Genomic DNA, 24958 nt, shown 5'->3' with positions numbered 1-24958 from the left:
AAATGATGCTAATAGGTGTATAACAACATTTAACTGTATACATGTGCAGTACATTGTACACATTTAACCATTTCAAGTATTGCGCACCCCAATCCAGTCCATTAATCCTCTGAACAATGGCAATCATTCCACTCCTCTCCGCTTCCTTTTATTCATCTATTTATTCCTTTTTTTCCCTGTACGTCACTGGGCTCCAAGGTTGACAGCCCATAAAAAAGGACCCATCTATTTTCTATTAACGGCTAGCTTTTTTTTAAGGTTTTACAAACAAGTTGAATGCCTTCTCACAAGCCAAGCAGTGGCAATCTGCAGTGCACTGGCATTTTATGACTTAACTAGGGTCACCAGAACATATTTTATTTTGTGGGACAGTGTGACGATCCCTGAGAGGCCACTAAACACACTAAAATAGCAGTCGGACAAATAAAACTTCGGCTGACAGGTATGGCCCTCTGCAGTTGGCAGAATTGTGGCTTATATCATCCCTGAGCTGGTGGAGCGTGACTCATAAGCAATACAGATAACTGCTCAAATAAGAAGGTAGGGAGACATACAGCAGTAGCATTTGTTACCTAGTGACTCCATCAAATCATCCAATAAAGAACAAATGAGCAGGGGAATTTGCGTTTTGGTGCTTTTGTTGGAAATCAAATTTCCTAAGAGCTGCCTTTAGAGAGACCACAGGAGAGTCAAAAAAAAACAAAAACATCAATGAATCAATGCACTCTAAATTCTCCTTACAAAGAGAACACATTAGAGAGCATGTGAGGTAAGGGGAGAATAATAAAGAGAAGGTCTAATTCAGGGCATAGATTGGAAAAAGACCAAGGTAATAGGGGAGACAGAGAGAAAAACAGGTTGATTGGAGATGATGGAAAAAGAGAAAGATTCGAGAGCAAATGAAAACGGAAGAGACAGCGGACGAGTTGAAGAGGGAGGAAAAAAAGTGTGAGAAAAGGGGAAGGAAGAAAGACTGCGAAGAGGAACTGTGATGAGGCGAACACAGGAAAAAAAAAATGCATTTAGGAGTAGAAGTGGCCGCTCAACCAAGACCGGTCTGCCAATGTGTGGAGGACTCAGAGTCTGAGCGCAGGTAATAAAGAGAAGTGATGAGGCGTAGCAACCACACCGGCTATAAGCTCCTTCTCCCCATCCCGGCTAACAGCGGAGGGGACTGATCTGCTCTAACCTAGATTGGGGGGTGTCCATACTACAGCCCGGGGACCAACTGTGGTCCATTTGTAATTGGCCTGCAACCAATCCTAAAGAATAATGGAATATGGCCATCACATGAAACATGTGCTGGTTTTATTGTACTTCTGAAATATATATATATTTGTGTGTATATATATATATATATATATATATATATATACACACAAATATATTCATGGGTTAATACGCCCACTTTTTAAATAATTTCAGTCAAGTTTAAAAAAAAAAGCCCAATAGCTTATTTGCATCACAAGCCTGAAATATACCCTTCATGTTTCCCATTTATTATAAGAAATCTGAGGCTTCTGCTTAAAGGAATGAGCTGTACATCTTTTTTTATAACATAAATGAAATCCCTTGAAAGGCTGTGATGTAGGCTGTTTTTTTTTTTAAAACCTATTCAATTATCCAGCAAAATGTTCCTTCATTTGATTGATTTAGCTAACTTCATTTGTGAGGCAATATAGCTACAGTATATACCCCAATATAAGGGACCAGCCCTTCGTATATTGTTCTGTACGTGGCCCTCAGTGAGATATGTTTGGACACCCCTGACCCTACATGAAGCTGTGTGTTTATGGAGTAACTACAACATAAATAATAATGCATATAAATAGCGGACACATGTCAGCCCTTTTAGGTGTCAGCAGGGCCATGGTGTCAACCAGGATTCATCTTGATGCCTTGAAAGTAATAAAACTGGAACTCATTAAACAAGGCGAGGTTTGAAGAGTCCAACCGGCAGAGAGCGCATTTAAATGGTGCCCTGCAGAAACAAATATTTAGCATTTCATTAGACAGCAGAGGGAAGCATGGAGGGAAACAGCAAGAGAGGGGTATTTCACTGCCGACCCATAATAAATGGAGTTAAGTGTGGCTCCGAGCGCGGGCCCTAAAAAATGTCAAAGTGTGCGTAAATGACTAAACTTGCGTGTGTCTTATTTTAAGTGCAAATGCCGAAAGACCACGCTGTTTTACTCTCTTCCCCCGATTACACAAGGACGATAGGAAAGGACACCTGCAGCAGGGTGAAAATGAGCGGACTGGGATGTTTTCACAGCATCTGCCTGATGACTCCGAAAATAAAAAATGTCAGTTATCTGTGGGGGGAAATGTCATCGCGGCTTCTAACCGTAATGGATGTTCAGATAAACGGAGAAGCCAATATATCATGGCAGGGTTGTATAAACCCCTGCAATGTTACAGACAGACATGGGGAAAGTACTCAGATGTTGTACTTAGTACCACAATGTAGGAATACTCTGTTACAAGTAAAAGTCAAAAAGGATTGGCTTTAAATGAAAGTTTAAAAGTACCAAAGGTAAACGTAGTCATTCTGCAGATTGGCCCATTTCAGAATAATATATATGCTAGGTTTCGATTATAATTAATGATATATCTATATGTTGATCAAGTTGGAGCTCGTTTTAATTATTGTAAATATTACTCCAGGTGTAACTAAAGTCTTATGACGGAGTTGGTTATATAGTTTATCATTAATCTGAAGTAACTTAAGTAAGTATAGTGGAGTAAAAGTATACAATATACCTCAGAATTGTAGTGGGGTAGTAGCACAAAGTAGCAAAAAAAGTACTCAAGTAAAGTACAAGTACCTCAAAATTGTACCTCATTTAAGTACAGCACTTAAGTAAATCTACTCAGTTACGTTACACCACTGGTTACAGATAATTTCACCAAAAGTGTATTTATATTATAGTGTATCTGATCAAAAGCAAGCATTTAAAAAGAGTATTCTGAAGTGAATATGTTCAAGATAATTCATTTCAGATAAATATGTAAAGCATTAAAGTAAACACGCATAAAACTGAACTAAAACCTTTGCGGCGACTGACTAATCAAAGCACTGCAGTCTGAGCTCAGATATGCCGTGTAAAAAATTCAAGGCTTGCTGCGTGTATTCCATGCACTCATTCTAGTGGAGGTAGGAGGCAGTCAGCCACAACCAGTCCTAAGCAAACCGAGTGGAAAAGTGTCTCCTTACAGTGTCCCAGGAGGGATGAACCAAAAAAAAGAAAGAAGAATGAATAATCCGCCAGCCCAACTCCAGTCAGTGCCTGTCCTTCACACTCAGCAGCAGAGACCGGGGAAGAAATTGGGGCAGAGGAGAGTTAGAGTAAACAGGAAAAAAAAGGGAAGCCCCAAGATATAAGATGAAAGGGGGGGAGACAGAGTAAGACGTGCGGGCACACCTGGGGGTTTGTGTTTTGTGTTGGCGGAGTTGAGCATGTGTTAATCAGCCATAATGTGACGCACTATGTCGTCTCACATTATGCTCTCTGCCAGCATTTCACCTCCGTTCCCTCTTTTCAGACATCGCCCTCCTCCTGTGGCCTCAGCCCATTCATCCAGAGAGCAGGGTGAAAGGGGGGAGTGTCGTGCAGTTGGGTGAGGGGGAGACTGACTGAGTTTTTCTGCACTGATGAACCAGAGTGAGCCGCAAACCTGCCCCTGAGGACCTCTGCTAAGAGCCTGCAAGAATCCGTGTGCATGACTGGAGAATGGGAGGCACAAGGCCAAGGACGTACAGACAAATGCACATAAACACAAGATCATATGCATAACAATGGACATGCACACTAATGCACGTTAAAGGAACTACACCAACAAAGCTGTACAAAAGAACTGTAGAATGCACACTGCTGCACAGTGAAGGCACAACACAGACAGAATGTCCCTTAACAAAAAGGCCCACTTCCTGTTTATGTGCTTCATCAAGTAGAATATCTCATCCGAGAGTGTGTGTGTTCCTCAGGATCGTCCTGATGTCCTTGAGGCTGGATGCATTTTTCAGATGACATTTTCCCAAAGTCAGCGTGTAATCCTGGAACTCATGCAAATGTATAATTTAGCGTGCAGAAGGTGAGACTGCTGAGACGGACTTGCTTCACCGGGTGTGTGTCTTTTGGACTTTTTAAGTTGTTGGCTCATCATAGCGGATTTTTAATGCGTCACTTTGCAGGTGACTGCACGAATGGAGAAAAGAAGTGGATAAAGACGGGGGGGGGGACTGTTTGCATGTGTATTCACAAGACTGCGAGTGGAGCTGACAGACTGCTGAGTCTGCAACTTGGAACTGGGGGGGGAAACGAGGATGAAGACAGAAAGAGGGAGAGAGAGACGGGAGGACTGCGGGTTGGGGTGTAAATAACACACACATCACTGGGTCCACTGATCTCTTTCTCTGTCTTTCTGTCTCTCTGCCTCAGGGCACCGAGGGTCCAGCTTGGCGTCTACAGTGAAGGAGGGGTGGGGTGTCATCGGAGAGTGTGTGCGTGTGTGTGCACTGTCCGACTGCACATGCTCAATGTGTGTTTGAGTAAGCAGGAGAGAGACAGCGAGAGTATGGTGTGTGTGCACATGTGCCGCCTCCCTCCATCTGCAACCTAACTCTGTGTGTGTGTGTGTGTGTGTGTGTGTGTGTGTGTGTGTGTGTGTGTGTGTGTGTGTGTGTGTGTGTGTGTGTGTGTGTGTGTGTACACAGCGCACTGAGAATCATATTATGTAATCTTTTTTCGCCATATGAAAGAGCCTCGGTCAGCTCTTTGCTTTTGTTGTGTGCTAGGTTTGTGCATGCAGTGCAGAGAAGAAAGATGAAGTCAGGAGTACACACACACACACGCAAACAGTAAACAAACTGAAGGGAAATGTATGCAGTCACACACACATCTGTACACATGTGAAGACACACTGCACACACACAGAGTGGAACCTGGGACTGTGTGGCGTATTACAGTCCTCTCCATCTGTTTTTTCCAGAGATGTGAGGTCTCACACGGGTCACCTCTCCCATTGAGGTCCCCTGCAGGCAGTGATGTCCCCTTGCTGGGATCCCGCTGTCCTTTCACACTTGCCAACAAACCCTGCAACCTTCATCATCCTTGTGTATTGACACGCTGGCAACGGGGCCAAACGTTCTCTCACTGAATGTGTTGATGATTTCCAGCATGGGACCGGGTCCCCTGTGCCAAGGATTGTTTTTATTCCGCTGTCTTACAGGGCGCTGCTCACCACTGGCAAGCTCTTCCTCATTTCATTCTAAAGTCACTGGATTGTGACTGAACTTTGATGAAATACTGCCAGTATTATTACTTTGAGAATTACAAAATGATGAGTACATCGGGAAAAAAAGGAAAAACCTATTTGGACATAACGCTCTTCTTAATAAAGCCAATATATAAATACACACAAGGAAAGTTTAACCAAAAAGAAATTGCACAAAAAGGATTAGTGCTATGACATTGGATGTGAAAAGCACAAACATAGTTCTATCTGCAATGATGCACGATAAGGGTACACTTATTAAACTCAGATTGAATGCATATGGCAAAGGGTTCTTTATAATATGTTTTCCCAAATGTGATTTCTTTTAAATTGCAATATATCACATTTAAATTAATGTTCACCCATTTATCATGATTTGTATAATAAAGCCAAATACTCAAAAATAAACAGACGTACATCATCATCATTGGTAGTAGTAGTATTCTGCTTAAAGCCAATCAACTGATAAATGTGTTTTTAAAAGAGGCCTGCTGGAACAAACATGATGTCACTGCAGTCGGCTGAGTTGTCAACTGTACTTACCTGTTCATTTCTATTGCAGCTACTCTGAACTGAACAGCAAATGTTGGTCCAAAGAGAAGCCAACATTTGGAGTTTAGTGGCTATTTGACTATGTTTTACCGAGGAGGATGAATTGGCAAAACAGGCAAGACTAGCACAGATAGATTGCCCATAGGTGAAGTGATGTACTGTGACTTTTGGCTCAGTTTTTAACCACTCATCTCCTAAAGGGCAGAAAAATGCAAATCACCAGTGACATAATGATTCTCCAGGCACTCCATCTTTGTGATGGCTGAGCTAAATGCTGCCACTGACACCGTTTTATTCTCCCATTTGTTTTCTGGTATTTGAAAGGGTCTCTGCACATGGCTGACACTTTGATATATCCTCTTAAAAACTATCCAGTGATGAAAGGTTGTCACTGAAGGCACGATACTTATCAGAACTGAAATAAAATCTGAAATATCAGCTACATATTGTAACATTTTGGGGACTTAAATATGTAGAACATGATATAATAAGCAGAGGTGTAAAGTAACAAAGTACATTTTCTCAAGTCCTGTATTTCAGTACAATTTCCAGATACTTGTGCTCGAGTATTTAAATGTTCTGCTACTCCGCACTACAACTTAGAGGTAAATATTGTACTTTAACTCTATAATGATGTGAAATACAATCATCACTTCAATTAGACTTTAGTTACTGTCAGTTATAGATGCACATCATGGCTGTTGTGACCCTGAATCAGCAGTTTTAACACCTGCATTATGCATGGTCTGCAGGATGCACGCAATGTGTTTGCTGAGAGGCTTCAGCTAACATTTGAAGCCCCTTCACTTGAGGGAAAACATAAACGGACACACACAAAAGTAAACGCAAAAACCCCTGGCTGACAGAAGTCCAGGTTGATCAGAATAAGAGGAGGGAGTAGCCGGACTTGGAACTGTATGAGCAGACAACGTGTCTTTCTTTTTAATCCACTGTTATGAAACCATTCCACACAGCAAAGGAGCAAATGCAAACAAGTGCGGATCCTGAGAATATAAGCAAAGCTGCAAGATATACTGCACTATATTAAGTTAAGCATTTCCCATTATCCAAATCTAATCTCCAGGGCAGAGAAGACGCCAGCAAATACACATTTCTGGGTATAATGTGTTATCAAGGACACATTTATAGAAGCTTCCATCCACCTTTAAACCATATAAACTTAATTTACAAAAATGACCCAGACTTTTCTGTGATGAAAAGGTAGGGTGCCAAAGAAATCTAAAAAGTAGCTGGTGAATCTTAAAACGTCAGCACTTTTTCTCCTAAAGAATAACTAACTCCTAAATTTGTTCAAATGCAGCTGGGGCATTTTTTTCCATCCTGGAAGAGAGGCCGTTTCCTCAGCTGTCAGTGCTGCTTCCTATCAAATGGAGCGGACAGGTATCTTGCCCGGTCATTAATTGAATATCACTTTCTGTGTTGGCCATGTCATGGACGTTGTTTCAGTCTCAACACCATGCGGCCTCCATTTGTTTACCCACAAGGAGACAATTATAGCATTAGACAATGGATGGAAGAGATAGCAGAGAGGGATGACTGGAATGGTAATACAGGTGCAATCATCCTGTTTGTCTTAGTGTGCCATTAAGGCTCAATTATTCGCAAAGCCTAATGCAATTTATAAAGCAATAACATTAATGATTTCATGTTCGCCAAAAATCTCTTTGCGGTGCGAGGATGGCCAGGGACTGACACCAAACTGGGTAAAGCTCAGAGAAGATAATTTGCAGGAGCAGCCATGGGATTTGGCTGGAATGGATATTAATTGGAGACCCAGTGGATAGAGTTAGGAAGAGAGTCAAATTTACTTTGTTACTCCACTTGAAGCGTCCATAGATGAGACACTTTAATAATAATCCTGAGCAATATTCCATGATATTGCTCGTTGACTGCCACAGGTTATTTCACTATGAGATTCCAAGAAAAATGGGAGGGGAAAGAGAAAAAGATTGCAAACCTGAATGCGTTTCAATGGCTTCAGGGCTTAGGAAAGCACTGAGCATGGTATTAATAGAAAAGGGACTGTCATCCATGGAAACCAAACAAGGCTGCTTGTTTGTAGGCTAATTCTCCGATCGCTATTTACATAACACTGAATCGACATGCCACATGCGTGGCAAGAAATGGTCTTTCATTGTACAAATAATGTGTTTCCTCTAAATGTTCTGAATGAAAATCGCTCGGAAAAACATTCGATAAAGAGTAGATTTTCATATAAATGATCTAATTGGAACAAAAAAGAACTCAAACCATAGCTAATCCTCAAGAGTAAAAACAGTCTTGAGTTGAACTTCCTCCTGTCTTTAGTCGGAGTCACAAGCCTATTAGCTTTGTTAAAAGCCCAATTATCTTGATTCTCCACAGCGTGTTCCTGTTTAGCCAGGTGTGTGATGTGCTGACTGGTGAGAAGACTTAGATGGGAGGAGGGGGACACGTCGCTTTATTGCACACTATTGAAAACAGTAGGAATATTCCATTAAAAGCGGTTCAGTTGGGGATTTCTGGTCTAATGGAAATGTGTTTGGCTTACGAGCTAGTGGCTTGACCCTTGAGAGTGTGAGGTAACTGCATTCTAAAAATGGGCAAAAATAGCAACGTAAATAAGAAAATAAGTCAGCCAATCACAGCAAACGTAAGGGCTGTCTGGGTTTGTCGTACAAAAATGGTACGTCCGAGTCATGTGTTTGGTGTGTACTTGTGAACAGGCCCTAGGGCAAAGTCTGCCAGAATGCAACTTTGGATTCTACCCAAAAAAACAGAGAAAGCCGAAACAAGATTATGTACTTCAATCATGCTCCGCCAAGGACATGTCACCGCGCTCAATGTCAAAATGATGGCGCCTCAAATGCTTTGACGAGTGTCGTTGATGGACGGGTGAAGTATAGGGAACGGCAGCAGCGGGTCCTGGGTTTATGCTTCAGAGGATTTTTTTCCTCTCAAAAAAGAGTACACGTGACTCACCATGACCATGCCAAAGAATGAACTGTCCTCCCCGGTTCAAAAAGCAACTGAGGTGAACAAGGGCATGACACAGGGCATCCGAGAAGACATTAATCTGGTTAATAAGAAGGCATTCAAAGATGATTAAATGAAGGAGGAGAGGAAATAAAGGGGGTGGGCAAGGATGTGAGACCACTAAAGAGGTGAAGAGGAAGAGTGTGGTCTGTGAGGCGGGCAGAGCAGGACTGAAGGAAAGGGGGCGGGCAGAGATGAAAGGAGGAAATCCTGTGACATGAAATATCTTTAACAGGGGTTGTCATATCCTCATTCCTTCTACATTCACTCTCTTTTCCGACTTCCTCTCTCCCACTCCGAGAACCATCGTAGGTGTTAGTATCCTTCAAGGTTGGGTAATTACAGCGGAAAAACCTTGCTCAGCAGAAAGCGCACTCTGGTTATTATTGAGGGTTGATTGTTGACTCACCTCTTCATAATTAGGCCACTCCAATTACTTGCATGTTTCCTTGTGCTGCCTGTGTACAGCTATTAGGATTGCTGTCTGTTCAAGTCGATGTATGTTGCAAAACATGCATGCATTCAACGAAAATTGAAGAAGAACCAAGAGTGTGTGAGAGTGTAAATGGATTCCCAATGGATACTCATTCCATTTCATTTTGTTTGTGAATATTCAAAAGGAAAAAAAATACCCTTTGAGGCATAACCAAATGTTAACAATCGACACATGTTCGATCTTAGGGGAACTTCAATAATGTGCACTTGAAAGTGCTTCTCCCAATCCACTTTGAGCCAAACTATCCGCCATCATGTCACATTTATTTCCCGCAGCTGCCGCATGGGAATACTGGAACATCATATGAAGCGCTGCAATGAGCCATCTCAGATTACAAAGACAAAATGCAGTGTTTTGTTTACAGAGATGCTTGGTAAGCAAGAATTTGTTTTTTTCCACCCCTCAGAGCATCCATACACACATAATAATGCTTTACACAAATCAGGCAGGAGATTTAAGAAGAGGGCATTGCTTGGCAACTACTCATTGTTAAAACAACATGAAATAAGTGAATAAAGTGTTCCGGGTCTATCTTGTAGCTTAAACATTATAGCACGACAATAGGTTCTGACAGCACGACGCGATTTAGAGACAAACAATAGCCATGAATAAACAAAATGGCGAACATAATTATGAATGCCTACAACTTGAGCCTCCTGCACGTGCGAGGACTGATTCCAAATGTTTCTCCAAGAGATGCTGATGTGCAAGATGAAAATCTGCTGAGCTCCACAAAAGACTCTTCTTTAAACCCTTTGGAATTCCTCATTTAGAACACAATCACTTTGTCCCATTGGTCTCATTGTAGCAAAAACTCATATTCACTTAAGTCACTCGAACTAAGCACTTTTGGTTCAGGATGCTACTGCAGAAAGAGCCTCAATCCCCCCTTGTTGTCCCGGGTCCCCCGCTGGACCATCGTTGAAAGTTTCCTTTAATGAGCGCGTGTGAGTGTGTACACACACCCTCTGAGTCCACTTCATTACGAAAACCTTGTTTTCTCGCAGGGACGCCTGACGCAGCAGTACCGCCGATGTCTTCCATATACACAGCCGTAGGGCCAATAAAGAAAGGGCAAGGAGAAAAGAGGAAGAGAGGTGGGAGGAGAAGCAATCTGCCCTACCTAGCCTCAGCCTACACACAGACAAAGACCAGCCGCGACTTCAAAAGAGAAAGACACAGGGAAGAAATTGCCAAGCGCTCAGCTTTTCTCGAAACGGCCTCTACGGGTTAATTAGAACACCAGGTCCCACATCATCTGCCTCCAAGCTGCATACTATGCATTCACACAGCCAACTTCCCTGTGTTCCATTGACACCCCACACAGACAGACAGACAGACAGACAGACAGAAGACAGACAGACAGACGGCTGTGGTTGATCGGTGCACTGGTGGCTACTAACTAACTTCAAACATAATCACCATCTGTCTGGCCTGTTCTGTTGTGTTTCCTCTCCGTCCTGTCCGCACTCCGGTTAGCTTAAGTCAGAACCTTGTGGTGAAAGTCAATCCGCCTCACATGCAAAGGGTTTTGGAGACCTAAGAGTGAAATTTAGTTTGGAGGTGTCAGGAATAGGCCGTCTTGCTGCAGTTGGATTCAACATGGCAGGGTCGGTGGGCTCACTCCGCTGAACATATATTCTTTTTGTTGGGGAGAAATCGAGGAAAAATGTTCACCTGCTTAACATTCAAGATCTTGAGCTCTGTATTTCACCTTTTTGAGAAAAGGAGACACAAATGGGGAGTATATGTAAGAAAAAAGGGAGGCCAGGAGCATGAACGGTGAGTAGGAACTCTGACAATGAGCATGATAGATTCAGTGGATGGAAAAAGAAACACAGCCCCTTCCTCGGCCGCAGCAATACATCACGTTTATATGTGGAGAAGAGGCATTTGTATCTCCTTAAGGACGCACATAGGTAAACTTAAGTGGAAGAGAGAGAATGAAAGCAGAGGCGAGAGGGAGATAGAGAGGGTGAAAGAAATACGTTACAGAGATAGAGAGGACAAGGATGACAGCTGGCCAGGCACTTCATGCATCTGGCAGGGGCGACTCGTGGAGCCATAATGAAAATGCAGGGTGAGATCAGGATCAGTGTGAGAGAGGCCTCCATCCATCAAAGGACTCCCATTGAGGAAAGCAAGCTTCAATGATAACGGGGAAATATGTGGCTATTCTCCAGCCCAGATTGGAGCATTTCCACATTTTTGCAGCTCTAACTAAAGGAATGGCCTGCATGCTAAAAGTGTTGGCTATTCTCATGATTGAATAGGGTGTCAGGCTAGATATATTACCATTATTTGGGAAGTTTTTGCAGGAAAAAAAGCACATTTTTGATTTAAGGTAGCCAAAGGTCAAGTCGGCACCTGTCCTAATTGGCCGTCATGCTGATAGGGGGATGGGCTTTGCCTTTGACAAGGGCAGTATGAAGAACAGGGGTGTCCTAGCGTACAGAAAAATAGAGAAACGGCAGGGACACTGTGGTGGAAATGTAGCAATCGAAACTAACAAATAATAGGAAACCTTCCGGATACCTGGAAATGAAGATACTAACAACGTTTGAGCAGATTGCAGAAATGCTAAGGTGGTCTGCAGAGTGTCTTATAATCACAAAAGTAAAAGAAGAGTTATATGACTGTTTAACACACCAGTTAGCAACAAGAGACACAAAATGTCTACACTCCTCAAAAGGAAGAGTCCGTAATCCTGTAAACACGTCCATCCTCATTTACGACTCTTGTAGGTTCGGACTTTTACTACCTGTCAAACACTGTGTTAGAAAACAGCTTTAATTAATAACACATGGTAAACTTTCAATGCTAACTTTAGAATGATAAAATATTCCATTACATCACTCACTAGAGGATAGGTATATTGCCTCACACGTTAAGTTAGGAGTTAGCTAAATCAATCAAATGTTGATTGAAAAAACAGCCAACATCAGTTTTCCATAGGATTTCATTTATGTTGTTACAAAAACAGTTGGCAGCTCATCCCTTAGAACAGAAGATTGCTTAAGATAAGGGGGAAAAGGAACGGTATATGCCAAGCTTGTTATTCAAATAAATTGTTGGGCTTAAGATTTGTTAGACTGTTTTAATTGACAGCATTTATTTGAATATGTGGCTCATTAACACATGAACACTGTGTATATATTTTTCCATATCATTTCAAGAAGTAAAATATAACACAAGCATAGGTTTTAAGGGTTGGCCATATTCCATTATACTTTAAAAAAGGTTTGGACACCTCGGCTGTAGAAGTTTCCAAGCGATTAATAGAAAAGTAGCCGTTAAGGGATTTGTTGTAGTTGGGAATACCAGAAGAAGCATATGGTTGGCAAGCTAAAAAAACGTTATGCCAACATTTACTGCTACAATCTCTCCCTTCAGTTCTGATCATCCTGACGGCTTCCTCTTCTGATAAACGGCTAAGCTACTCTGGTGTAAAAAGCTGTTGTTTGGCTTGCAAGGAATGAACCACACCCTGACCAGAGCCAGTTTTATGCAGCTCCGACTAAAATATGTTCACAGACAGCCAGACCCGGGACACCATAGATCAGGGAGGCAGCAAAATAAATCCTGATGTGCTAACCCAGGCTGCTGGTGTGCCTGAGAAACATGACATCATAGCCGATGCCTGATACTAATGCTAAGAGAGAAATATATCTGGAGCCCCATTCTTCTTTAGAATAATGAATTGTCACACAGCCTTCCTTTAATGAATGGGAGTAAATAAATGCTTCTTTTACTTTAGAAGGACTTTTATATCAGTCAGGAGACCAGTCATCACTTTGACGGTTTAATTAGGATGTGGCAGCATCTAAATGAGACTTACCTTCTCTTTCCTGTCTCTGCACGCCTCCTCTGCTGAGACCAGGGTTTTGTAGTAGGCGCTGCGCTCGGCTGTAAAGTGAACCTTGGACAGAGCGCCTTCTACCAGCGCGATGGAAAGATTCAGACCCTCGATGTGCAGCCAGCCAATGAAGTTTCCGGCTTTGTCCATGCTCTCCACTTCAACTTCCACCTGGAACACAAGGGAAGGAGAGGAAGAAAAAAAGAGAGGACAAGTTAATGTTCTGTGTCCGAGATTAGGTTTGAGATTCAATTACAGCAATGAAGGGAAGGAGGGGGCTGGGGGACTGCTGTGAGGAGACACCACTGTTTTTAAATAGACACATCCATAGAGGCCTGTGAGGGCTGTATTGATTAGGTAGCACACACACAGATCCCACTTCCTTCTTCTGTGGTGGTTCTACCAGTTAGTGGAATCTACTTTTAGCCAGAGTGGTATACATCCACCCAGAAGTGGCCTCCTGTCTTGCACATATTGTCCTTGACATTCCTAAATAAGCACCTCAGCCAGTTTTTAATGGAAGTAACTTCTGTTTTAATTTGCAAACCCTAAGAGTAAGTGCAGAAACCCCAGGGCCCACACAAAAACAGTGTGAGTAGCTTTAAATTAGTGTTGCGTATGCACTTCAACCTTAATGAAGACTCTAAATATTGCCATCCTACTTTTTTTTTTTGTAATGTAAATCATTTGCAATTAGTGACAGCAAAGTTGCAATTCCCCTCGGGTTAACAAATGAGGGCACTGAAAGAGCCAACCCTGCTGACAAAGTAGGAAAGATCTCCCAACATTTCCCACGATGGACCATAACCAAATTCTGCATATTCAGGCTAATTATCTATTCATTACATTTTGTTTCATAAGTGATGGACGACCGGGAAGAGAAGAAAAAAGAAAAATCAATCGATTTTTTTCCCCCTTTTCCCTACTCTAAAGCCTCAGTCAGCGAGAAAGTGAGAGGGCAGGTGTGCTGAAGAGATAGGAAGAAGTCAAGCGATTAAGACTCGCACTGCTCAGCCCAGCAGCCACCAGGGAAATCTGAGAGGAATTAAGTTAGTAAACTGCTCTGCCTTGTTCAGAACTAAAGTAAAAAGCTTTGATTAATGAACGAATGATGGGTTCTATTATTAAGCTCAAAACTGACAACCTAAGCATAAAGCAGCGGCGTACATATATTCAAACTTCCATTTATAAAAAGGTGTGGGGGGGGGAGGAAGGAAAAAGGTGAATATGTTTTCCTCAGGTGTGGCTGGTCAATAATGTATGTAACTATATTCAGATGTGAGACTAGATATTGTATTGAAGGCTTAAGTGTTGTCTTTTTATGGGTTTCAAAGAACACATTAGAGGAAAGCAGAGCACTTTTATTTATTTAACAATTATAAGAATCAAAATCAAGTGTATTGCCAGGTACGTTTACACATACAAGGAATTTGATTTGGCGTCTGTGGGTGCGAAAATAAACCATCTAAGAAAATAAGTTGTAAAAGTAGGTCAAATATATAAAGATAATAAAAAGAAGTATTTTTAAGAAATGATTTACCATTAAAAAAAGAAAATGCTAAAGACAAGTATTTACGTAAAATGTGTATTTAAATATATAAAGGACCTTACAAGCGAAAACACTAAAATATTGAGGACAATGAAAATATGGCAAACTATTATTATATTATTGATGATTTATCAAAAATATCAGGAAAGGCAGCACTATTCAACCCTACAATATCAATATAAAGTTATTTGTTGAAAAAGAATGTGATATTTCAGCCCTTCTTGGTATAATGGCACATTAATGCAGAATGGCTCAAAGAACAACACTTGTCTGATAAGTAGTTAAAAAGTAGTGGTTTTCTATTAAAAAAAATTAAAAAGCTTTATTAATAAGTATTGTTGTTTCTTGCCAAAGGAACTGTAAAGGCCCCAAGACACAAGAGCAGCGAGGACATTAGTCTAGCCTCCAAGGTCCTGACCACGATCCAATCTAAGTCCACTCATACCTCATCTGCCTTCGTGTGATAGCCTTTTTCCAACTCTCCTTCTCTTCCTCTCACTGCTTTCTCAGATACTCACCCTATTTTATTTCCCTTTGTCTCTAAGTGCAGAAGTGGTTACATAACTAGGCTATTAGAGCTGCACTGGTCCTCGGAGCACCCAAATGTCAAAAGTGGGCGAGAGTTTGAAAAAGGCTAGAATGGCTGGAACCAACTTAACTGTCACCAAGTACCACGCAGGCAGACAATTCAAAACACAAATAAAACCACACTGACAGCCACATACTCAGAGAAATGCCAATATAAAAATGTTATGTAAAGAATAATAACAATGTAGTTTGCACATTGAAAGAGGGAAAATATACCACCACTAAGGGAAATACAAAGATAATTCCATCTCTCGTTGTACAACAAGTGGAACATTCTGACCTCGGATCAGCCTTTTGTTTAGCATATAAAACAACCATTCATTAGGTGATAATTGTCTACACCATAAAAGGCGCGAAAAAAAGCCATGGCAACAAGAAATGTGATCATAGATTATAGGGGAAAGTACTGTATGTGAAATGCAACCGTTTGCTTTCATATCGAAGATAATTTACGATCCTTCTGAAATCATTTTAGAGATTTCAGTTTGGGTTCTGAGGTCAAGGCAATTCCCTCCTACCGTGTGCGTGCGCTTGAGGAAAATAGAATTGTCCTGTACCAACTAGATAAATGTGATGAATGTCACAACCATACGGAGAAATCACACAGCAGGACAAGTCCTATCCATCACACTTTATGGGGTCAGATGTAAACATGTGACAGCCAGAGATGACACGGGAGAGGTAAAGAATAGCTCATGTTAAATGATTGGCATCACAGACCTGCTTCGATCGTAATGAAACAAATGAGTCTTTCTTCCCCCAGACCACTTAAAGGGAAAACCTCATTTACCTCATACTGCCAACCAGCACATTATGACTAGAGGGGTAGCGTGTGTGCACACGGCATTAATAATAACACAGAGGCCTTCTGAGGGATGTCAGTAATATACTGGAAAACCAAATTATATGGCACGATTGACAAATGGTAGCATAGCCATAGAGAGGGCCGGTGCAAAATTAAAAAGGACAAATTCATTCATAAAAAGGAAGTGGATGCCCAATTTTTCACTGGCAGAATAACATCAACTTCAGAGGATAGAAGATTGATACTATTGATAACAGATATGACGCGTCTTGATTCCCATTCTGCTTTTAGGTTGTAAGACAAATTATTTTAGGGAACTGCTATGATCTGTTAAGTCATTATCAACATTTGTCATGTTTGACATTATATAGAATACATGATAGGTCAAGGAAAAAATCAACAGATGCAACAATCATAAAACTAATGAAGACAAATATATTGTGATTCTTCTCCTCCTCTTCCTCTACTTGTTTGAAGAGACAGTGCCACACCACAACTCATGGATTAGATCTGAAGACAGAATTTCAGAACCCACACATGGATTTTAGTTCCTCTGCCCTTTAAAGTAAATAGCTTTGGTCACAACGTGGAGGGGACAGGGGAGGCGGAGTGGAAACTGTTTGAGTTGAGCCCAGATGGTTCCCAGCGGAGGCTTCCTCCGAGCCAAAATGGCTCCCGCCGGAACACAAATGGGCTCTGGTAATCTCATAAACGCTGGGATTGTGTCGACACAGTGGACGGATAAGAGAAAAGGGCAGAATACACATACACACAAAGCCATGCACATGTGCGTGCAGGCACATACACATGTGCAGTCATTCACAGGAACAAAAAGACAAAGGCATTTGGTGCCACTGAAGTGAAACCTGGCCCGGGGGCATGTTTTAAAACTGCAGCAGATTTAATTCACTTAGCCGTTTGAAAGTGAACAAAAAAAAAACAAGACTAAGAAAGTGTCGCCTCATGTCAGAGCCAAACCCTGCACTAAAAGAAAATTAAACAAGACGGTGGGCTGGCAATTTCAAAATTGGCAAGCAATGGGATTTCCTTTTATCGCCACAAACAAACAAATGTGATTTTGAGTACATGTAGGGAACACACAAAAGGGTACCCAGAGCAGGGTGTGTCCACTTGTGTGTCCAAAACCCCATGAGGTCTAACCTGGCACATGCTAGAGGCTCGACTCAAGCATTGCTTTCTGAATACAGCCTATACACAGCATATACATAATGCAAGGCGCAGAGAACATTAATCTGTCAGTCAGGGCTTTCAATCATCGCCGACGGTTACTCTGCCACTATTGAAATCGGAATTTTACAGCATATTCCAATTACCGAGATCACCGTTATCACCATAGAGAGTTAGGTTTGCGTGGTGCAAATTACCAGTACTGGTCGTAAAAGTTTAAAAGGCAGACGGGGGGGGGGTAAACATAGAGTGTACTGGCTGTTGGGTAAGCGAGTGAGAAAGCGTGTGTGTACTTGCTTGTCAAAGACGGCCCTGCAATGTGTGGATGCAAGCAGTGAACACCGGGGGAACAGACTGGCAGGTGGAGACCTTTTGGCATGTCTTCATTCATTCTCATTAGGCAACAAGGAGGATGCTGCTTTTAGGATTCCTGTACTCTGCCACTTAGTCTGGCTCCCTCAAATAGTTGTGTGTATGAAATCAAAGTGGAAATATCAATCGTTTTTAAGTCAAATGATGCAGGGGATAATATTTATGTGGGTGTGTTTGCACCTGCTTGAGTGTATTAAGTGTTGTTTGCATTAATGAATTTGTGTGTGTGAATATATCCTATGGCAGCGCACTCGGCTGATAAAGGTAAAGTGAGGCCAAGACAACTTTCTGTAACGAAGAGCACAAGCATCACTCTTTCCTCTCCATCTCCGTCATATTATCAGCTCGTCTCCCTCATCAGTGTGACTCAGAGAAAACAAACCCGACAGGCAGGGAAAGAAAGTCAGACAGAAAAAAGAAAGAAAGAATCTCAAGTCACACCCACCTATAGCCCTTTGCTCATCCAACAGAATAAGCCATTCATCAAACTGAGCCTTGGAGAAGATTGAAGGAGTGATGTGGAGGTGTACGGTGTGCAGTATGTGTGTGTGCGTGTGTGTGTGTGATCCTTTGTGTGTTCGGGCAAAGGGATCAAACCTCCTTTAAAAGCACTGAATGATCCAAAAGTGTAGGTTGAGGTGCAAAGTGGGGAGAAATGGGGTAAAAAGAAAGAGCAATCAGATATGCTATACCTTAATTCATATTCCAAGCCTACTCTATTCACTTAAAAAAAATCAATGCCTCTGGACATGTAATTCACAGTCATGAATGTTGCATGAAAAGGACAGTTTGTCCTCCTCATGGGCACATGTGGACTTAAGTAGAATAAGCTGAGTACTGGCCGATCAGCCTCACCGCTCTTGAGCCCAGTCTTGCGTGAAAAACTCCATTTGTGGGTATGAGCGGCCCCATCCAACAAAAGTCGATCATCCCTCAATGCTGCCCCTCATGCTGAATTATATGGGCCATTTTTTTCCCAAGTGGACACCCAGAGTTCCTTTAAATGATACATTTGTAGCCACAAGTAAGACACAACTTTGATCAGATTTCAACCGAAAATCAATATCTCAGGAAGGTGTTCCTGTTGCGCGGAAATAATTAATCAGAGCTAAATTGCAAACTGAATGAAACTGTCCGAGAAGACATATGAGCCAGGGGCAAAAAATAAATAAGTGGACGACTTCTACAGGGGTAATAAATACAACATTAGTGTGACAGAGTCGCAACAAGCCATGACAGCGATGTGAAGAGAAGTCGCTCGGCTCCTTAGTGATCCTGAAATATGTCCGGGTGTGAGATCCTGCACCGTGTGCTGATAGGTATGTAATTGTTTACCCGTCAAGAGCAGGAATAACATATCAGTAGCACTGTCACCGCGTCGTGGAGGGCGGTGACAGCGTGGGCAGCGCTAACCAGAAAGAAAATAAGGCGACATCCTAATGTTTATGTAGGGTAATCACAAAAGGGGAAGATAAGAAAAAGGACAAGCTGCAGAAGGTAAATGTGTCGACACCCTGAAGCTGTTACCATAGAAGTCATTTAGTTGGAAAAGAAAATGCACTAGCACTGCATGGCACCCCCTAAAAATCGTCCCACAGCCCATTATCGATAGTGCATGTCCATTACTAAAGGTCCATAAACTGCTGTTAATGGAACACAGTTGCACAGCATGGCCAGGACACAAGCACATGTTCAATCACTCAAAAAAAACAATAGCTATTTGATTGTGGTAACAGGCACTCTTAAGTGTAGGCACCCTGACGTCCTACTTGTTTAGTGACCTAACTCTAACAAAAGACCTGTCTTTCTTAAGTGCTACACATGTTAATATCTATTTCACTCAATCACACCAGGAATGCATGGGTGTAAAAATATGTTAGCAGGCCACTCCGGTGGAATTGAGAGGACAAGGCCAGTGCATCCGGGAGGAATCTATAAATATAGATCGCTTTTATTTAAATACAAAAAAAAGAGAGAAAGAGAGACAGAAGAATAAATGCATGAATTAAACAAACCACTATTGATCCCTTAATGGCATATATCAGACAGGGATGTAAATAGTGTGTTAATGGTCCCCTGTCATTTTAAAATCTTCACACTGTGAGAACAGCAGCAGCCAGTAGTGAAGAGAGGTGAGCGTGGAAACTGATGACTCGGGTAGTAACCACAACCAAGAGGAAACAAGGGCCAGAGGCTAAAAGAGGCCATCAACCATCAAACAGTGCTAAAACCAGGGCAGTGAGAATGATGCCTGAAGCATTGACCTATTTTATTTATATGTTTCAACAACAAGAACAAGTTAATATGAAGTAAGTGAGACAAAATATACAATAAAATGTGAATTGAGTGAGACATGTTCAGCGTACTATTTGAAAACATTGGGTGATGTCAAACATTGAGATGTCAAGTCAGAGGCAAAAACATCCAATCAAGCCAATAAGAATATACGATAATAGTCTGTTAAAATGTTCTTTGTTGGTTATCAATGGGATTGCCATTCATTGTTATAGCCACACAAAAGATATTATAAGAAACTCGAGGAGATGAACTACAATACGAGCAAATGTAGGCCGATTAGAGTGACAAAGGTTGGGTGAGGTGAAGCTTCCCCGGCGGCTTCCCTAAGCTGGTAGGACGCCTGTGTTTGTGGGTTATTGACTGTCCTGCTTTGGCAAGCCAGCTAAGCTGTAGGCCAAGGGCCAAACCTCTGGCACAAGTTCCAAAACTAGGTTGGTTCATTAACTATCAGACCACAGGGTCAGGACAGAGAGCTAGTTGTCAGATGTTTATCAAGTTAAGCCCGTTAGGTTTTTCTAAATCCTGAAAATGAGGGCTAAGCACGCAGCATACAAAATGAAATAAATTATTAACACCTTATAATGTAGTATACAAGGACACCTTTCAACATTTAGCAATGTATTTCATGTTATATAAAGACAAATACATTAAATATTACTTAGCACTTCTAAATTATAGTGTGTTATGAATCTTTTACTGCTCATAAATGCTAAATAGGGGATATTGTTTTGTTGCAACACACCTTTCCATTGTACAAGAATAACGGACGGGTTGAAATGGAGGGTAGAGCTGATGAAGACGCAAGAAGCTCTCCATTTACAGCTTGGTGTGAGGTGAGGATTGGGGAAGATATTGCTGTCCACATTGCTCACTGTGAAGCTGAAGGGTGTCTCAATCTGGTCGTCTAAACGACTTGGTGGCAGAAGGACACTTTATCACATACCCTCAGTCAACAGTAATAACAGCCGTTACTTTAAGGACAACAAATCTAACACGCCAGCAAACTAACCAACTCTACACAAACATCAAGCTCCAAATAATATCCTGTTGGACTCGAACACTACATTTCGGGAGAACAATTTCCGCATTAGGTCAGTGTTTGTAGCATTGGAACAACAGCATGCATGGTGGAGAGGAATGTGTTTGTGGGGGGTGCCTATGTGTGCATAGACTCTCTTTAGGGTGATCAATGTGACTCAGGGGGGTCCAATGCATCAGTGTCAGTGGCAGGCTGCTGTCTGTCGGAGGCAGGGTGGGGAAAAGTCAAATGGCTTCCCTAATGGCCAAGGCCATTAACGGTCAGGCAAGCAGCATGATCTCCACCATTAAACCTGCCCGACGCCCATTAATGAGTTTTTCTTTTTATCAATAGATTATTGATGTTTGCCCTGCATCGCTGTTCTGCCAAAACAGGTAAAAAAAGGAGGAGTTGGTAGAGAGGGTGAATGGAGGAAAACGAGAGATTCTTCCAGTTAATGCAGGTGGTGTGAAGGTTTTATCCTGGCATCACTGTCAGCCTGTCCAGCCGAGATGGAGCCATGTTCGCCCCCCAGGGAATTGTTGAGAAAAGGCCAACAGCAGAAAATGATGCGAGAACATCACTGTTGTTTTACCCTTTGGTCCTTGAGTGTTGAGATGTTGACCCTTGGTATATTAGGACATCTCCAACTTAGACGAAAAGACAAACTGCTGCTGCCGAATGCATTCTGTTGCCGTTGTCATTCCTTTGTTGTTGCAACTTTCATGCAATTGTGCTTTCAAAACATTGAGCGAAGACCTATTTGGCATGTTTTTCGGCAAGTCTTTCTAAATAAATGGCGAAACCGGAAAGCTTTAGTGGACAAGTACACAAGAGCCCAGTCTGCTCTGATTGGTTTGATTTCTGGCTCTGTTGATTTGTCAATTGCTTAGAAATGTGTCTGAAGTGCTTAGCATATCACGTACAATATGTTGGAGCACTTGCCAATAGAAGTGTTATATAGTGATGTCACTATGTTACGAAAGTCAAGGGAGAGAAACTCCAAGAAGGGAACTTTGGGATTTCAGCCTTTGCATACCATTTACATGAACACAAACTTATTCACACTGCAGGAAAGGAAAAACCCCTAAACAGCGGGGCATCAACATCGGTTGTCTTATTTGATACCTAAAATAATACATGTTTAGTGGTCACCAGAAATTGTTGGGCCCCATCATTGGTTTGTCTTCACTCAGAAAAAGAACAAGTAAATAAATGATTCAATCTATGATATATTGAGTCCAAAGTATAGCCTAAACTACTCTGGAAAAGTAAAGGCGAAAGAGTAATATATATATATATAGAGAGAACAGTATTTCAAAAGCGGGCTTATAGAGCCTTATGAAGCCTTACAGAAAAGCAGGCCGAGCTAAGATGTAGAGAGAAAGAGTAGACGTCAATAGTGAGTCGATCAGAGCTGTTGTCCTCTGCAAATGACCTACAGTAGACTACCAAACTAAAGCAATAAATTATGGAGAGCTCTCCTGCTTAGGGAGGAGGGGGGGAGTTCAGGACTGCGCTGGCATTTTAAGTGGAGTATTGTCAACACAAATGCATCCCTTTGCTAGTGACATACAATCTCAAAACAACTGAATGACTTTGCAGCCTTTTATCATCTGCTATCCGTTTGCTGAGTGGCACTAAGAGTGGGAGAACTATCCATTAAAGTAAATGAGCTAGTGTATTTAACCATTATCCTGTTAGAATACAGCATGGAATGAATTTTCAACATTGATCAGGCACAGCTGTTGTCGTTAAAAAGTACACATGAACAAGGTCGTGCTGAATTGTATGAAAAGGAAATTGACTCTGGTTTAAACCCGCAGGCTTTTGTGAAGCTCATTGACCTTTGTGATCATGCTTTTCCATCATTTCCCCCCCCCCGAAGCCACAACATGTACAACAATGAAACACTATAGGGATTTGACAAGTACCAACCCCATGAAAGGACCTTGCGTAATACAAGACCTCTGGTGATGTAATGAGAGAAACCATTCAACATCTCAGGGTGAATCAATAGTGTGAGGAGGCTTGATCCTTCAACTAACAGTGGCCTCTCATTTGAGTTCATTACCTGGCTTTTCTAATCCTGCGACCCCCCCATTAAATCATCACTATGTCTACCTGTATCCATGGTTAAGGTAGCATGATGGGGGAAGTAGTACACATCATAAAACCTCCTGTTTCTTGGAAGGTTGGAGGTCAAAAAGAAAAACTGCACTAGTCTGCAAACCTAATCATGCTAAACCTGTAGGTAAATGAGTTTATAGATCCTTTGTTACCGGGCTGACGAACAGCTCACACGAAACACAGAAAGGTAGCTGAGCAAGACTCTGCATTGGGCCTGGTTATTAAAATCAATAACAGCAATAACTACAATCCATCTCTTTTTTTAAAGAGGAGCGACATGGCATGCCGGTCGATGAATATTGAGCTACATTTGTAATATCACTAATATCATAGAATTCCCTTTAACTGGGCGGTGGGAGGGTGCAGTAGGGAAAACACAAATTGAACTGGGCTGTGAGTTATTAAACGGCTGTTAAAAACAAATGTCACACAGCTCTGTGAGAGTTATTACTTTTGTGAAACAGTTTAAATGTTTTTGTCAGCTAATACCGATCTAAAATGGTAACAAAAGGGGGAATTCTAAATTAATTGCAACTCTGGACACATTTGAATGGTCACTGTAATTCATTTTCAGACATTGTAGACTTAGTTCTCAGCGGCACATTGTGTTCTGGGTTGAGACACCCGGCCTTTCGAAGCCCTAGGGCATCGGAAAGCAATGAGAGGTAAGCGTCAAAATCTTAAAATCGCTGCCTGAAGCTGTGAATGCATGGTGGGAGCAGTCAAGCCGCATTGAGCACATTTAGGGGTGGTCAGAATGATTGGAGAGGGCATTAAGCCACATTACCTCTCAAAATGACAGCACTGCTTTCCCGCAGATACACACATATACCTCTGAGTACATAACCAATACAGCCTGGCTATTATTTTGCAATCACTGAACAGTACGGCAGCAACACAGAGGAAATAACAATGCCATGTTGTTTTCCCTACCATTTTGGAGCACTGCCTCATTTTAAAAGCAGACATTATGCTGTGATAAGGAGAATGAAACTAACCAACATTAAGAGGTCCACTATCTTCAAATATAAAATGCATTACTTTATTTTCCATTTATTATTTGTATTAAAGTAAATACCCTCTTACACAGACATTGGAAGCCCAAAAAGCAAGACTCATTAGAGGCCCAGCTTTGTGATGTCAGCACGGTGCAAATAATGTGTTAGTAATCTACTATAATTTGCTATACAGAGGCTTTTAAACATAATCATCCAACATGCTTATTTTTTCATGATGAAGGGGAGTATGTCTATTTGATCACAATGGTTGCCATGCCTTCAAAGAAAATGATTATACTACTAATTGTAGTGGGGAGATGTAAGAACGGAAGGCAGGAGTGGGTACCTTTTTTCGAACTTCTCTACAGTCATATCCAGCAGCTGCTTCTTCAGCCCCCACTTGCTAATCAATTTAAGATTTCATAATGGAATTTTAAATATTTATGATTCTGTAGCTGGAATGACCAAACTACGATGGGGCGCCATTTATAGCCCAGAAAACGGTAAGATGAATCCTTAGTGGACGTCCTTTGAAAATTGACAACCATAAAACAATTTTTACTTTTTGATTCCTAAGCAAAATGTTCAGATTGGAAAAAACAATCCAAATTCGAAATAGGAGAATATTGAAAGAAATTGCCGTGTTGCAAATGAGAGAGAACTGAAACTTGTATAGCCCAGTGCAAAACATTTGTACACCTTCAGCATTGTGGCCCTGTTATTTGGGATTCAATGACCTCAGGGGGAGAGATGGCAGGTGAATGTGAGAAGGGCATGGGACAATCATGGCCGGGC

At 41.7% G+C, this 24958-nt stretch overlaps 1 protein-coding gene across 1 annotated transcript in view; it reads right to left on the bottom strand.

The window, feature by feature from the left end:
* snd1 (staphylococcal nuclease and tudor domain containing 1) overlaps positions 1-24958 on the bottom strand; it is a 175131-nt gene that overhangs the window by 48581 nt on the left and 101592 nt on the right. The window contains exon 17 of the mRNA XM_063905770.1: positions 13200-13388. Coding sequence (XP_063761840.1) covers positions 13200-13388 — 189 coding nt within the window. The remainder of the gene's footprint in view (positions 1-13199; positions 13389-24958) is intronic.

Source organism: Eleginops maclovinus, chromosome 17, assembly GCF_036324505.1.
Source record: "Eleginops maclovinus isolate JMC-PN-2008 ecotype Puerto Natales chromosome 17, JC_Emac_rtc_rv5, whole genome shotgun sequence".
In the NCBI taxonomy this organism is placed as follows: domain Eukaryota; kingdom Metazoa; phylum Chordata; class Actinopteri; order Perciformes; family Eleginopidae; genus Eleginops; species Eleginops maclovinus.
The sequence above is the reverse complement of the archived record's forward strand: the minus strand, read 5'-3'. Positions and strand labels throughout refer to the sequence as shown.